Below are 14,446 nucleotides of genomic sequence, written 5' to 3' on the forward strand. Positions count from 1 at the left end.
TGGATGTATGACAGCAGTTACCATCTTTATAAACTGCTGTGCTTTTTTTGAAGGCTTTTTCTCTTCCCACTCTTGCCTTAAAGATTTACTCTCTTCATACCCTTGCCTAACTCCCATGGAATCCTATGGGAGTTGTGTGTGTTTATGGAGAGAATAGACCTTTCCCTAAAAGCACTCTGCTAATGGAAACACCTGGAATTGTTGTAAGGAGCACTTCTGGAGGGCTCCTGTATATCTTGATAGCTGTTTCTATAGAGTGTGGGTGAAAACCATTAGCTGACTGGAAATACAGCACGCAAGGTGTGTCGTAACACTCCTTATGACGTAAGCTTCTCTTGGTACCCATGTCATGCATGGCATGTCAGACACTGATAACGGCAGTATTACTTTTATTTTAAAGCTGTCTTTTGCTGTTTAAAGGGAGCAGAAAGATCACTGAAGGAGAATTTTCAGCTGTGGTCATTCAGCTGATTATTGCATTATTTTTTTTATGTTGAAAGCATGAACTGTAAGAGGTTATCAGTGGTTTTCTCTTATTCCCTCCCCAGCTGCATAAAGGTGGGTGGGGAGACTTCTGTTTACACATTTTTTCCAGAAACATTCTTTTCCTGTTTGGTTTTTACTCCTTCCTCCCAAAGAGGAAGGGGAGGTGCACCCCTACTATAGAGACTTGGGGCCAGATTCATCTCATAATCATGTTTCCACTGCAGATGAATTTAGGTATCTTGTAAAATTCTGTACATAAACAATCTTGCTAGTACACCTGCAACTACAGCATCTTGCCGTTTTACCTGATAAACAGCTTGCTTCCTAGAAACAAACATAAAAAAATGAACTCGGAGAGTAGAGTGTTTTCTTCTACTGTTGTATAAGGCTTTCGGCATTAGGAATCAGTTTGCATATAGTGTTTTTAATCTGTGTAGTTCATGATAAATTCCGTCTATGTGAAGAGAACTGCTTTTAAGGCATTGGGGATATTGAACAGTGTGTGGAGTAAAAAGGGATGTGTTTTCTTCAGTGAAAACTTCAGGAAACCAAGCACACTTTCTACCTCCGTTTCAGCTTTTTGAAACATTTATTTTAGAAACCAAACTTTAATTTCTGGTGTCCAAATCGAGTCAGAAGGACATCCATTCTTCCTGATAAAAACAGGTAGCCTTTGTATTTCTGCTGATTGAGAAATACAGAAAGTGTTTTGCTTACCAGCACTGTTAATGCTGCCTTGTTGAGTGGGGTCAGGGCCACATGTAGCCCAGTGAGATTCATTCTGAGTCCGTCCTGCAGTCTGGATTGCTGCCATTATGTGGGATGGATGCAGCACTTGGAAAATTTCAGGCCTGATCCTGTGAAATACAAGACACCCTCACATCACCCACGATGGGAAGCCACAGCTGATAAGCAGCTCCTAAATCAGTACATACATGTGTTGGTCACTTAGCTACCAGGATTAACAGATACATGGAAGTAATTGGCCAGATCTGTGGTTTCCACCTTGTGTATTTGGGGTAGAATGCGCATTTAAAGAAACATGGTTGTTCCTACAAAGTCTGAAGGACTGAACAGGCTGGGGGGGGGAGGAGAGGGGTCATAGTGTGTGACAAGATCCTGTTTCTGAAAAAAGCCTTGCTGAACGGTAACCCATTTGCTGTAACATTGTAACATTTGCTGTATTTCAGCGTTGGACAGACGGGATTAATGCAATTCATCAACCACTAACAGAATACATGGGGATAATCAGGTTTGGAGATTTCATTTTATTGTTGTCTTCATTTGGGGGCTCATTTTAGTAAAAGCAGACAATGGCTCTAACACATAAACTGCGGGCTAGTTCTTTGCATCCTGAAGAAGTTTTGAAGAGCATTGCAAGTGTCAGAAAAGGAAAATTAGGTTCTCTAATACTGTATGTGCTTGTACTACTTTGGAAGTGCTTGATAGTGCTGAAGTTAGAACAGCTTCTCTCTTTGGTTAAGAAAGCCCATCACTGTAGAGAGATCATGGCTTTAAAGGTACAGCTATACAACATACTTCTTTCTTCAACAGTTTTTCATGACCTGTATTACAGATCTGTTTTCAGTTTGCAGAGGGATTTAGCCCAGCATACACAAGACTGAACACACAACTTCAAAATGCTGTTTTACAGACTGGCGATCTGTAACACTGTAAAATACCAACTTCCAACAGTTTAATCAGTTTTATTTTTGTACAGTATTCGTATCCTTTATAAGTTATTTTGCTGTCCTGTTTTGTAAATCACATGAAATTGTAAAAAAAAGAAAAGGAAAAAAAAAGTAGGCATAGATGTTTTTGTACATATGTGTATATATATTGTCCAAATAAAGAAAAAGGAATAAAAAACCCAAGCATGTTTTGCATGATTGGAGCGAGGCAGTGTTCATGGTTGTGCCCTGTCACTGTTTAGCTTGTTTCTCTGCTCTTCCCAGGTGTCCTCACAGGTATTCCTTCTCTGCTACAGCAGGGAGGCACAGACACAACTTGCACTGGGGAAAAGTGTCCCCTCACCAGCGTACTCCAGGAAGTCCCTGTCCCATTGCTCGGTGGCTTTTGAGCTCAGACGGGTGCTGTCGCTCACACCACATAGCTGTTCATGAGACAGCGATGCTTCAGCCTGCGCAGCCATGCTGCTGCCTTGAGATTTCCATGGTTTGGAGGGGTTTCTGGCGTGAGGAATAACAAACCACTTGCTCAGTCGCTGAAGGAGGGGAAGGCAAGAAACCCTGTGCCAAAAAGCTTGCTGACATTTGTGGTCACTGACATTATGGTTGCTAAAAACAACTACTCATACAACCTAACTTAACCTGGTATGTGGGAACCATGCTTGGGTGTGACTGCAAGGTGGGACCCTGGACCCGGGGGGAACATGTAGCCCTCCAGCAACACAGGCAGAGACAGAGGGGTGAAAGCGTGCCACCTGCATCTGGAACAAAACTGGTAGGCAGCCTGCAGGTTTGACTGGATGCTGAGGAGGAGTTTTCTGTCCTCAGGCTGGGTGGCCAAAAGACAGATAAATACATTCACCATAGGGTTTTCTGCTTTTTGGCTTGTCATGGATTTTAGGAATGAGGCACGCAGGGCCGTGGCATTGTCCTTATTCTCCTGCCATCCCATCGTAAAGGACTTGCCATAAAGTTATTATTCTTCACCTTAAACCCTTTAATATTTTTCTTTAGTGACGTAATTAAAACAGCTACCAAAACGTTCCTAGTGGAGAGAAGACCTGAGCCTTAGGAGATGTTTCAAGATCTAATACACTGCAGAAAAGTCTTGCCAGGAGTGATTGTAACTTTTGTCTGGAATGCATGTGACATGCAAAGACTGGGTGCACCCCTGTGGATGCTGCTGGACTTCAGCAGTGGCATGGGGAGGCATGGCCCTGAACACAGACTAACTGCTGCAGAAAGCACCGTTTCTATAAGGTGAATTTTAATTTCTCCTCTCTGCTAAGGATGGAAGAAAGGAAATGTGCAATAAAATGCCATAAAAGTCCAGTTATATGCCTTCAGAGTGGTGTCTGCTTCATGAGCATACTGATTTCTGCGCTTGAACTGCATACACACTGGAGGCTGTGCCACTTTAATTATACTGGCATCAAACCAGTACATTTTATTCAGCAAAGTGTAATTTAAATACTACAAAAGTTCTGATTAAAAAAGAGTCCTTTATGAACAGCACAGTTGGGTTCAGAAGCAAACACAAAGTGGGTCCAGATTCCTCAGCCACAAATAAAACTATAACATCTGTGGCTTTTCACCTGAACAGACCTTCAAGCATCACTGCAGCAGCAGCACAGTGTGGGGCTGATACTGCTGGTGGTGTCTGAGAGCAAGTCCGTTTGCACTCCTTCTGCTGGTCATCTGCTTTGGATTTACTCTGCATTTGTAATTCTTCAGGAAAACCAACAACAAAACTAAACCAACAACCCCCCAACCAAACCAAACCAAACCAAACCAACAACTAAAACCCCTTTGTTGTCAAGGAAAAAGCTACTACGTGACCCAAACATAGGAGAACCATTGTTAGTGGATTGCAGTCAAGATCAAGCAGCATGATGTTCATGGTCTACGTTTTTGGTTAGAAACTAGGGAGGGGGGAATCTGAGACCTTTCTCCTTTAAATTACATGATCCCAATTACCTTAAAGCATATATTCACTTTAAACCACCTGTGTTGCATGTTATCTGTGCCACCTTCTGCTCTCTGTTCTTTCAAGGTTCCTTGTTATCCTCTATCACCATCCTCTCAGTTACCATCTACTCTCCCCTTCTTGTTTCTAGCAAAAGCAGCTTTGTTCACTACTATGCACGGTTCCTTATCCCCAACGAAGTGAATTTTATCATTCCTTTCCAGCTTACTTACTGTGTTCTCATCTCCACGCTTCGCAAAGACGTTGTCGGTCTGCGAGCATTCGCTTTGCTCTTCTACAAATGCACACTTGGTACATTTACCAAGATTTCATGTAGCCCAGGTGCCTAATTGATATAAATCATTTGCAATACTAAGCTCCAGCTAATAACATGCACAATGCCATGCTTTGAAAGCAACATAAATCGTAGTTGTGGGTTAATGCTGGGCGAGAGCTCAGCCCTAGGCAGCCACTTGCTCACTCCCCTGCAGTGAGGTGGGTCAGAGAATAAGAAGTGAGGACACTCCTGGGTTGAGATGAAGGTTATATGGAAAGCAAAAGTCATGTGCACAAGCAAAGTGAAATAAGGAATTCATTCATTACTTCCCATGGGCAGGCAGGCCTTCAGGCCTTTCTCCAGAAAAGCAGGATTCCACCACACAGACTGGCTACTTGGGAAGACTTAACTACAAATGTCCTCCCTTCCTTCTTCTTTCCCCGGCTTTTACTGCTGAGCACAATGTCATGTGCTATAGGATATCGCTTTGGTAACTTGGGGTCACTGTGCCCCCTCCGAGCTCCTCGCAAACTTCTTGTGCAGGTGGGGCAGCATGAGAAACAGGAAAGACCTTGGGGGTACGCAAGCACTGCTCACCAATAGCTAAGCCTCCCCAGTTTAAGAACAGTGTTCTAGTCACAAACCTAAAACTCAGCCCCAGAGAAGCTGTTGTGAAGAAAATTAACTCTATCCCAGTGAAAACCAATATAACTGTCAATGAACATTGGTTTAGAGGCGTATTAGGTCAACAGGAGGAAGACTGAATAACTGGGGTTTTACTTCGAGAGCAACCAGGGAGCAGAAAAGTAGTGGAGAAAAAGATGGTGGGACGTGGTGGAAAGCCCAGAGAAGGGAATTGCTGGGCAGGGGATTGTGCCATTGCAAAACAGCTGAGCCACAGGAGGGTAGGCTGCAATAGCACAGGTCATCACCTTTAGCACCTCCTGCCTTGGCTGTTGATACTGGCCTTTATTTTTTCATGTTTTCCCTGCTGGCTTTCAGTGCTGCCACAGTGATGCCTGAAAAGCTTTCAATGGCTAAGCACACCTGGCCCTGCACTCATCTTCCTTCTCCCTGTTTAACATTCAGACTTGTCAATGGCTAAAGTTAGCACCAAAGTAAAATGAAGTATAGTAATTACTCCATCCGCATACAAACACTGCCCTTCATCCAGGCTGTCGTAATATTCAAAGGGCAGCTGGATCAATGAGCCTCACAGAAGCATGGCTCTTGCCAAGCCTAGCCTGTGACAGCAACAGCAAACATTCCTGCAATTTTCATCCTGGGGCAGGGCAATATTTTTCTTGGAGCAGAGGTGGATTTAAATCCCTTACCCATCTCCTTCCTCTCCAAATTATGATGTAGTAAACCCTGGGTTTAGTCTTAATTATCAAGGTATGGAGGGAAAAAAAATGCTTCTGTAACAAAAATTTCTAGGAAAATTTGTTTTGCATGTTGTGCTTCAGTGAGTCAGAACTGAAGAGAGTAATTCTGGCTCAGAGCTATTTACAGTGAAGATACAGTGCCAAGGTTTCCTCCGCTTCCCATGATGTAGCTCTCCTGTCAGACACCTCCCATCAGATACTGTGCAAATCAAATCTGAAGAAACTACAGTGCATCTTTCAATAAGATGCCTAATACAGACAGGAGAGAGGAAAGGCAACGATCATCAAAACAACTTCCATGGAATTACAATCTATCTGTACAGTTACTAGGTATTGCTGAACCAATACAGCTTTTCACATTGGTGTGGTGCTCCCTGCCCAGCATAGATGGTGTTGAAGGCTGTGCGGTGCAGGAACAAGAATTAGGCACTGTGTGTGACCACCCCTCAGCCAACTCCTGGGGACAGCCACAGGACCCCTGCCCAGCTCAGCAGACACCGAGCATCTTGAATTACACATCTCCTCACATTTCCTTCCCTCCTCCAGGTAAACCCCGCTATCCAAAGCCTAAGCACAGACAATGTAGACAGTGCCAAACATCTTAAATGTTACGCACGCATTTGTAAAACAGAATGAAAAATTCCACACCTTACTAATCTGTTTGCTCTAACACTTACTCTCAAGGAGACATTAAGGAATGGCATGGGAATTGGGAAAGGAAGGTGAAAATTACGACCTCTTAGTAAGAGGTGTTCAGAAAACTAAGAGGCCTTGCTAAGGGAAAAAGCAGGTAACTGCAGGCTCACAGAAGAAAACCCAAGTCAGTTTCCACTATCCATAGCATAGTGTTTGAAGATGGTTCAGAAGCTTTTAGAAAGGAAGAATGAGCCAGAGAGTTTAGTAACAAAACAGAGGGCAACCTGGCACAAACCATACAGGAAAGCTTCCAGTAGTGTTAACTCTAAGTCAAACTTGCTGTCAGGCCTGGAGCAGGTGCCTGTCCTGCCCCCTAAAGAGCACCTACCATGCTCTTCAGTAAGCATCCTGCAATCCAGACCAGCGCCATGTGTCTCATCATCTCTAACTCCAAACCCTGCAGAACAGATGTTCCCAGCCAGCAACAGCTTTGACAGGCCTCATCTGTTTTTTTTCTGATAAAAGCCTAAGCTTCACAAAAGCATGTTAAAAGAACTGCGGTTGTGCAAGAGTCCCTCTTCCTTCTAGTTTCCTGTTTCATCCGACTAAAAATCCAACTAACAATAACACACATGCACGAGTGCCATTTATAATCACAAAATACAGTAAAAGGTGAACTATAACTGCTTTCCAGTATTTGGTTTCTCACAGTAAGTCACAATTTCCATGCTGCTTCTGTCTCAGTACGTGAGCAGACACAGATGTTTGTCAGAACTGCAGATGGTGATGGAAGAGGATTTTTGCCAGTCTTTAGCTGGTCTAAACAACAGGGAAAAGTACCTATTTTTGGAGAAAGCTCAAATTATGCTTCAGCTGTCAGGACTATTTGAGGTCTTTCCACTTCTGCATTTTTGAGAGGTCCTGTCTAGTCAGCAGGAAAAGTTGGATCCTACATGTATATTTAACCTAAGCTCGCACTCATCCCTGCTCCTCAAAGTTATACTGAAATTTAACTCCACAGGTTTTATAGCACGAGTCCCTGAAGAGCTGAATAGCAGTAGCAAAGCACAAAGAACAGCAAGAAAGCTGGCAGCTTGGAAGGGTCCTATATGCAGGTAAGGAGTCAAAAGTAATGCTATAACTACACTAAGTGACTGTGGATTTTCATGGTTGAATATACTATTCAGTCAAAGAGACTTCCTCTGAAGCCAGAAGGTCTCTGTATGTAGACAGGATGCACCTGTCACATGAATTAGCAGGTTACTAACATGGTATGGGGGTTACCACCATGTTGTATAGCCCACATGTAAACAGCAAGGGCTGCCTTCATACACAAAGTTGGTTTTACAGTTCTTTAAGGGCTTTAGCTAGCAGAGCTGCTGGACAGTGAAGCTCTGTTGTTCACTAACATGACAGTGGCACAGTTTTGAAGCTGACAACATTTCTGGGTAAGTTAATATGAATGACAGTGTCATACTAAGATTGCGGCCAGATACAACAAAATCAGGACCTCTGGTCAATAGCTGATGTACCTCTAAGGAAAAAGTGAACACCCACAAGCCCATCATCCTCTTTGCTTGTGCGGTACGGCAGGCATGCATCCAGAAGAAAATTTCTATGACAGGATCTGAAGTGCCATCCTCTTGAAATAAGTCAGACTTATATGTTATACCTCAGTCTGAAATACGAGAATGGAACTGAACTCTGAAGAAAACCCATGAAGTTCTAAGATGACAGCATAAAGAACAGATAGTGCTGTCTAGCCATAGCAAAAATGAGTTCTAACACGTAGTCATGTAAGTAGTTTCACTTATTTAGACACTGAAAACAAATTACACTTTTCATACCGTGATCCTCAGAGACCAAACAGAATGTCTGTATTTTCATTCAATTAAAAAAAAAAACCAAACAATCCAAAAACAAAATCACCCTAGAAGTTCAGAGTTAGGAGAAGCCAAGTATTCTGAAGATGAAAGAACACATTTAAAATCCTAACCTTGCAATACAGTGAATAGATAGGCATGTAGCCTAAATTAACCTGAGGATACTCTGCTGGCTTGTTCAATCCCTGGACTACAGCCCAAGTTTCCACACTTTTTTAGTTCTTCTGTCAAATATTTGTGTACGGACACTAATCCTTATGGAACTTACTGCAGGAACTCATTTCATAGACAGAGCTCCATTGATCAACAGTGGTCTGCGACAGAAGAATGTGTAGTTCTCTATTTCCTTAACACACACCTATTCAGCCCAAGAATTGCAGTACTTAACTTTTAATATCCAAAACCTTCTAAATCCTAGCTTATATTTTGCAGAGAGGCTATTTTGTTTCTCTCATTCTAATGTTCTAATGTATGAATTCCACTTGCAAAGTTCATTGACAGGATGCTGTTATGAAAACTTCCACTCAAAATGAGCTGGCCACCAGATTTTGCATAAAGTTCTACTGAAGGCTACTTCCCCTGTGGAAACAAGGATGCTGCATATTTTCAGATGGTGTCCTGGGACTCAATCATTTTTTCCATATATTTTACATACCAATTGTAGTTTCCATTTCTTTTAAAAATCACACCCTTCACAATTCGGTATAAAGTGTACAGGGGTATTTTTGGTATTCAACCTTCTTCTGATAATATCTACTTTCAAATGCTTAGAAACGGCCAAAACTCCACTAATGAATTTTATGGCTATCTGTTGAAAAGCTATTGCATACACAACCACTCCAGTGCAGCTGAACCTTTGTAAAAAAACCTCCTGGTTTTAACTTACATGTGAAATCAGCAGGACTATTTTCGCCATCTATCATCAAGAACATGTCAAGTTTTACTTTATAAAAGCAATAAAAAAGTTACATATTGCTTGATTTTACTTCTGCAAGTTAACCAGCTCATTGCTTCAAAAACACGTGTCTCTTTGCCAATCTTCTTGCTGAGAGACGTGGTAGAAAAATAAAGACCGTATCTTTCCAGGAATACAAAATAGAATATTAGTGCAAAAATAATAAATAACAATAATATAGTAGATTGCTCTAAAAATAATACATTCTTTATACTAACTTCAGGTATGTTTTCACAAAACAAAAATCAATACACATCTACTTACAAACTATTATCTTCCTACAAATATGTTCTTCATTCAAAGTTTCTATTTCAATAGGAAAATTTCAGAGAATATACTTTACTGTGTTAAGGAAACACTATCATCAAAAGCAATCTTCTTTTTTAATTCCAAAAGAAAAAATGAAAACCAAAACCCAGACACAGAACTAGTCCAGTGTAATATATAAAAATTAACTGTACTTCTGATGCTACACTACTGATAAAAGAGCAAAATACAAGAAACTTCCTTCTTATTTAAACCTATTATTGAGAAAAAGTAGGTTCTTTGGAAAAAGAGGCCACTACGGAAGATTTTCGGGAAAAAATTATGTACTTCAAATCAGTTACACAAGTTTTAAGAATCAGAATTCTTAATCAGCTCTTTGCAGTTCTCGTCTTTCTCAATATCTGAAGTCTCGAAAGCCAGATGTTCCAAAAAGTTCTACAAAACCAGAATACATTTTTATATATATCTCTATATATATTTATATGTATATCTGCATCACTGTTGAGCTATCTTTCCAAGTCGCCTTCGCCGCCTAGAGAAAGCCTTGAAGTTCCATTTGATCGACTCCAACATAAAAGGTCCATTGTAGACAAACAACACTGTCATCTTGTCATTGTAAGTAAGATTCTGCAGGAGCTGGTGAAAAACACAAAAGCCAAAGTCAAAATAACTAATGTCAGAATGTTCCATGTTACTTACAAAAGGTGAAGGAGGTCTACATAAAGTCTTAGAGCTCAAAGGATCAATACAGCAGGATTATAGCTTTTCTGACAGATGACGCACATTTGTTCCTAGAAATGCCCCAAATGACTCCACTCGTTCTTCATGCCATTTCAATACTTCACTGTTCTTGGTATTTAAAAACCTTTGTACCTGTACCTTCATGTGCAAATGAGATCATTACTTTTTTGCTGTATCCACAATAGGCAGAGAATACTGGCTGCTTTTTCCAGGACAGGGCAGGGCAGGGCAGGATGTAGAGTTCCTTGGGCACAACTGACTCTTGTGCTTGTGCTCCTCTAAACCAAGCAATTTCCACTAGTGGAAAAGCAAAACTTCCAAAACTTCTTAAAAGTTACACTGTTGTCTTCCGGAATCTTGCTGTCTTCTGGAGTAACTCCAGCCACTGCGCTTCTTCTCTGAAGTATAACAGCCAAAACTCAACACCATAGTCTAGATCTCCTCAGGCACAAGCCCAACAGACTTTTCAGGCAAAGTGTGGGGTTATCTGCAGTGCTCTGGAGATGACTTTCAGCAATCGCCTTGTAACTGATGCTCAGCTTGTTATCCACAGTAACTTCTCTCATGTCATTTAGACATGTATGCCTTAGAACTGATGCTGTTGTTAATTTTTTCCACTCAAATACCCTATTATTTGCTTGTCCACTCTAAAATGCATTCCATTTTCAAAATAAGTTACCTCACCTCAGATTGTTTTGAATTCTAATTTTGCTCTACTGCAAACCAGCATTCGTGATTATTTGCATGTTTCAGCATAGACTGATATTAAAATACTGATTTTAATATTAATTGATTAAAAATACTGATTTTCAAACCCACTACTCACTCCTAAAGAACACAATCAGTTCATCTACTCATTCTGACAGTAAATCACAATTCAGAATGCAATTTTCTTAATCAACTCTACTGCATATTAAATCTATACCTCTTCCACTCTGTAGCTTGCTTAAAAATATAGTTCGTGTAAGTGTTGACATACTGAACAAAACCATGATAACATTTTTCCCTGTATCCACTGGATACATACACAGAATTTAGCTTAGCATGACAATTTGTCATGTTTTCTAGTATGTGATGACATATAGCATAGCCTCAGGAACTGCAGGTAAGCCACTCGAAGAGCGAAGTCTGGCTTTCTCCTCGGCTGGCTCTGTACAGCCTTGTAATTATCCTCTGATGCAACCCACTCAAACCATCTCATCAGCTAAAACCTTTACATGAAGTGCTATCTCAATAATGTTCTTTGTGGTAGGCCATTGCAACCTCACCATAATAACTGTGGTGACCACCAACTTGCAGAAGAGAGAGGGAGGGAGAGGAGAGAAGAAATACAAATACCTTCAGCCACCTTCATAAATACATCTCTTGCTGCTTAATAGTACTGCAGCACATTCCTTGATCTTCCTCTTACTATATGTTAAATGGGTGGGGTTTTTAGCCTCTGAATTTTTTTACTTCTGCTTTCTCAGTTTTACTCTGATCTTTCCGGTTAGCTTTTCACATTCAATTTTCCCCCTTCTCTATTCATAGCAATTTTACAACGAGCACAACTTTAAAAACAGACTCTGAACCTTAGTCAGTCATGTTCTACAGGTGCTTATATGTGGGAAGCATTACAGTTAGTAGAGCTATTCCTATCCTATTAATATCCAAACCGCTCTCTCATTCCTCAAAGTAGAAGAGAGCACAGAAAAGCAAATCCAATAATGACAGAAATAGCAAGATGACAAAAGAGAATAGATAACACACAAAATGAGAAAGAAGTAATATGGCCAGGAAATGACCAAACTGCGTGGAGGTAAGTATACTCCAAGATCAAAAGGAAAAAAAGCATCACCTTCCTTCTACTTTCAGTCAGGTGCATGCTGTAGGAGGCTTTTCTCAGGCCCTTCAACTGCTGTTTACAGATAAGAATAGCATGTCCCAGCCAGATACACAGTTAAGTACAGGATGCAGGAGAATTGGTATCTTAATAAAAAGCATACAGCCCATTACTGAACGCTACCTCCATGGTGTACAAGTAACCTTTACTAGTTGAATCTGGTTTGGGTCAAGTTGCACATAACATTAGCCTCTGTTAACTATTCAGGTGAACAGCCACCCTACTTATCAGCCTTTTTAAGCTTCAGCATCTATCACTGCATCATCTAGTAAGCCAATTATATATATTTCTTTTAGCAGAAGAGCACAGTTAAGCACTGGTCACTCTAGACTGTAAAGTCCTCTTCAAGCCACTCTCCACTGAGCACAGCACTGACCATATCTGAGCTTGAAAATTTCAGATTATTGCTTGAATATTTTTCCTCTATTACTGTGGGACTTCCTAGCTCTTTCAATGTCAGCAGCACCAACCTGTTCCAATATCATTATCTGAGTTGTTTGGAAGTTGGTCTCTGATACAATCCCAATTTTGTGTGAGCTAGAGGCACTCCATTTGACAGCCTTGTAACATGGTACCCTGGTCCACTGATGGTTAACTTGTAATACTTCCACAGAGGCCACAATTCCATAATGTGTTTATGATCAGGTGAGCCTTGGTGTAAGTTGTCTGAATTCTTGCCAGGATTGTCCTTAAATTGGACAAATTCCCTTACAGTTAACTTTTAATATGAAGTTCTTCAGTAAAACAGAGGTAAGTTTTGCATTGTTTATAGGGGTGATATAACACAAAACTCAACTCTTCTGCATATTAAACTTTCATTTTCTGCCACGCACCTTTGGTGTAATAAAGAAGTACTGAGACGTGCTTTCTTTACAAGCAGTGTTCACAACCATTTCAAAAACTCTTCTCTCATTTATTGGATCCATTCCCTAAAAAAAGAAAAAAAAAAAGAAGTCTGCTTTCTCCACTATGTTATAAGCATCTGTACAGTAAGAGGTAGATACTGCACTATTGATCCTCACCTGATTTATTTCATCTACAACCCTGAAAGGACATCTGTTGAGTTCCTGTAGAGCCATCAGGTACAAAATAGTGGAAACACTTTTTTCACCTCCACTCTGATGATACGGAGTCAACTCGTGAAGTTCACTGCTACTGTGGAATTTGACTCTAATGCGAACCCCATACTTGTCGTACTCCTCCTATAAAAACCAATACCCATTAAACTCAGTTTCTTGTACTACAGCTTATTTGATAACAACATGCAAATTAAAGGAAACTTATGTCAAATGTTCTACAGGGGTCTACGAACTAGTCAGGTTCAACTCAGTATCAATATATTAATTCTGTTTCATATATTTTTCTTAACTCTTGATCTGTTCTTCTTAGATACAGAATTTTCAACACCACTCCCTCCCTGTGACAATGATTTGTTAATTTCTAATTCCTCATAAGGAAGACTTAATAAATATTAAGAACAGCAACAAGAAGAAAAATTCTTGGCTAGAAAAAGGGATAAACCATACCCCTATAAAATTCACTAGAAAAAATGCATTAGGGTACATTATCCTATCAACCTGAACAGTGAGGTGATGGAGGTGGTGGTGTGTGTGTGTAGGTTAAAATCCCATCTGAACCTCTTAAAAGTGCAAGCAGTCTAATTAAACCTTCACTTTTCCTCCACTAGTAGATTGAGATACAAAGATCATACAAAATCCACCATGACAGCAATTTCACTTTCATGCTCAGTCAGGAAAACTACACATGGATTCTGACCCCAGCCTTTTCTTTTCAATAGAAAACAGACACTTATCAGCAGGCTTAGTCAATGATGCATAAGTATGGGGATAACCCATGTGGTTCAAAAGACAACCCACGCAAGGAAATACATTCATAATTCAACAAAAAAATCTTCCAAGTACTTGAATGGGTTACCCAGGGAAGTTGTGAATGCTCCATCCCTGACGGTGCTCAAGGCCAGGTTGGACAGAGCCTTGGATGGCATGGTTTAGTGTGAGGTGTCCCTGCCCATGGCAGGGGGGTTGGAACTAGATGATCTTAAGGTCCTTTCCAACCCTAACTATTCCATGATTCTACTTGTTGGTATTTCTGAAGTTCAGGTGAACTTAGTGCAGGAATGAGAATGCAATCCCCAGGGCTGAAAACCCATACTAACTGCTTACCATTTAGTCTACATAAGATGCAATCTTAATATGCACCTAATCAAGTTAATGAGACTTACAGGAAAGACTCAAAAATTTCAGAAATATGAGTTCCAAG

The 14,446-nt window shown here is 40.7% G+C and overlaps 1 protein-coding gene across 1 annotated transcript in view; it reads right to left on the minus strand.

Moving 5' to 3' along the window:
- Window positions 1-9,841: 9,841 nt before the first annotated feature.
- The window catches only part of SMC5 (structural maintenance of chromosomes 5), a 41,856-nt gene continuing 37,251 nt past the window's right edge, over window positions 9,842-14,446 (minus strand). The window contains exons 22-24 of the mRNA XM_080637551.1: window positions 13,189-13,368; window positions 13,000-13,095; window positions 9,842-10,179 (exon numbers count right to left, since the gene is read on the minus strand). Of these exons, the coding sequence (XP_080493677.1) occupies window positions 10,039-10,179; window positions 13,000-13,095; window positions 13,189-13,368 (417 nt within the window). The 3' untranslated portion in view covers window positions 9,842-10,038. The remainder of the gene's footprint in view (window positions 10,180-12,999; window positions 13,096-13,188; window positions 13,369-14,446) is intronic.

This window comes from Psittacula echo (genome assembly GCF_963264785.1).
Source record: "Psittacula echo genome assembly, chromosome: Z".
Lineage (NCBI taxonomy): Eukaryota > Metazoa > Chordata > Aves > Psittaciformes > Psittacidae > Psittacula > Psittacula echo.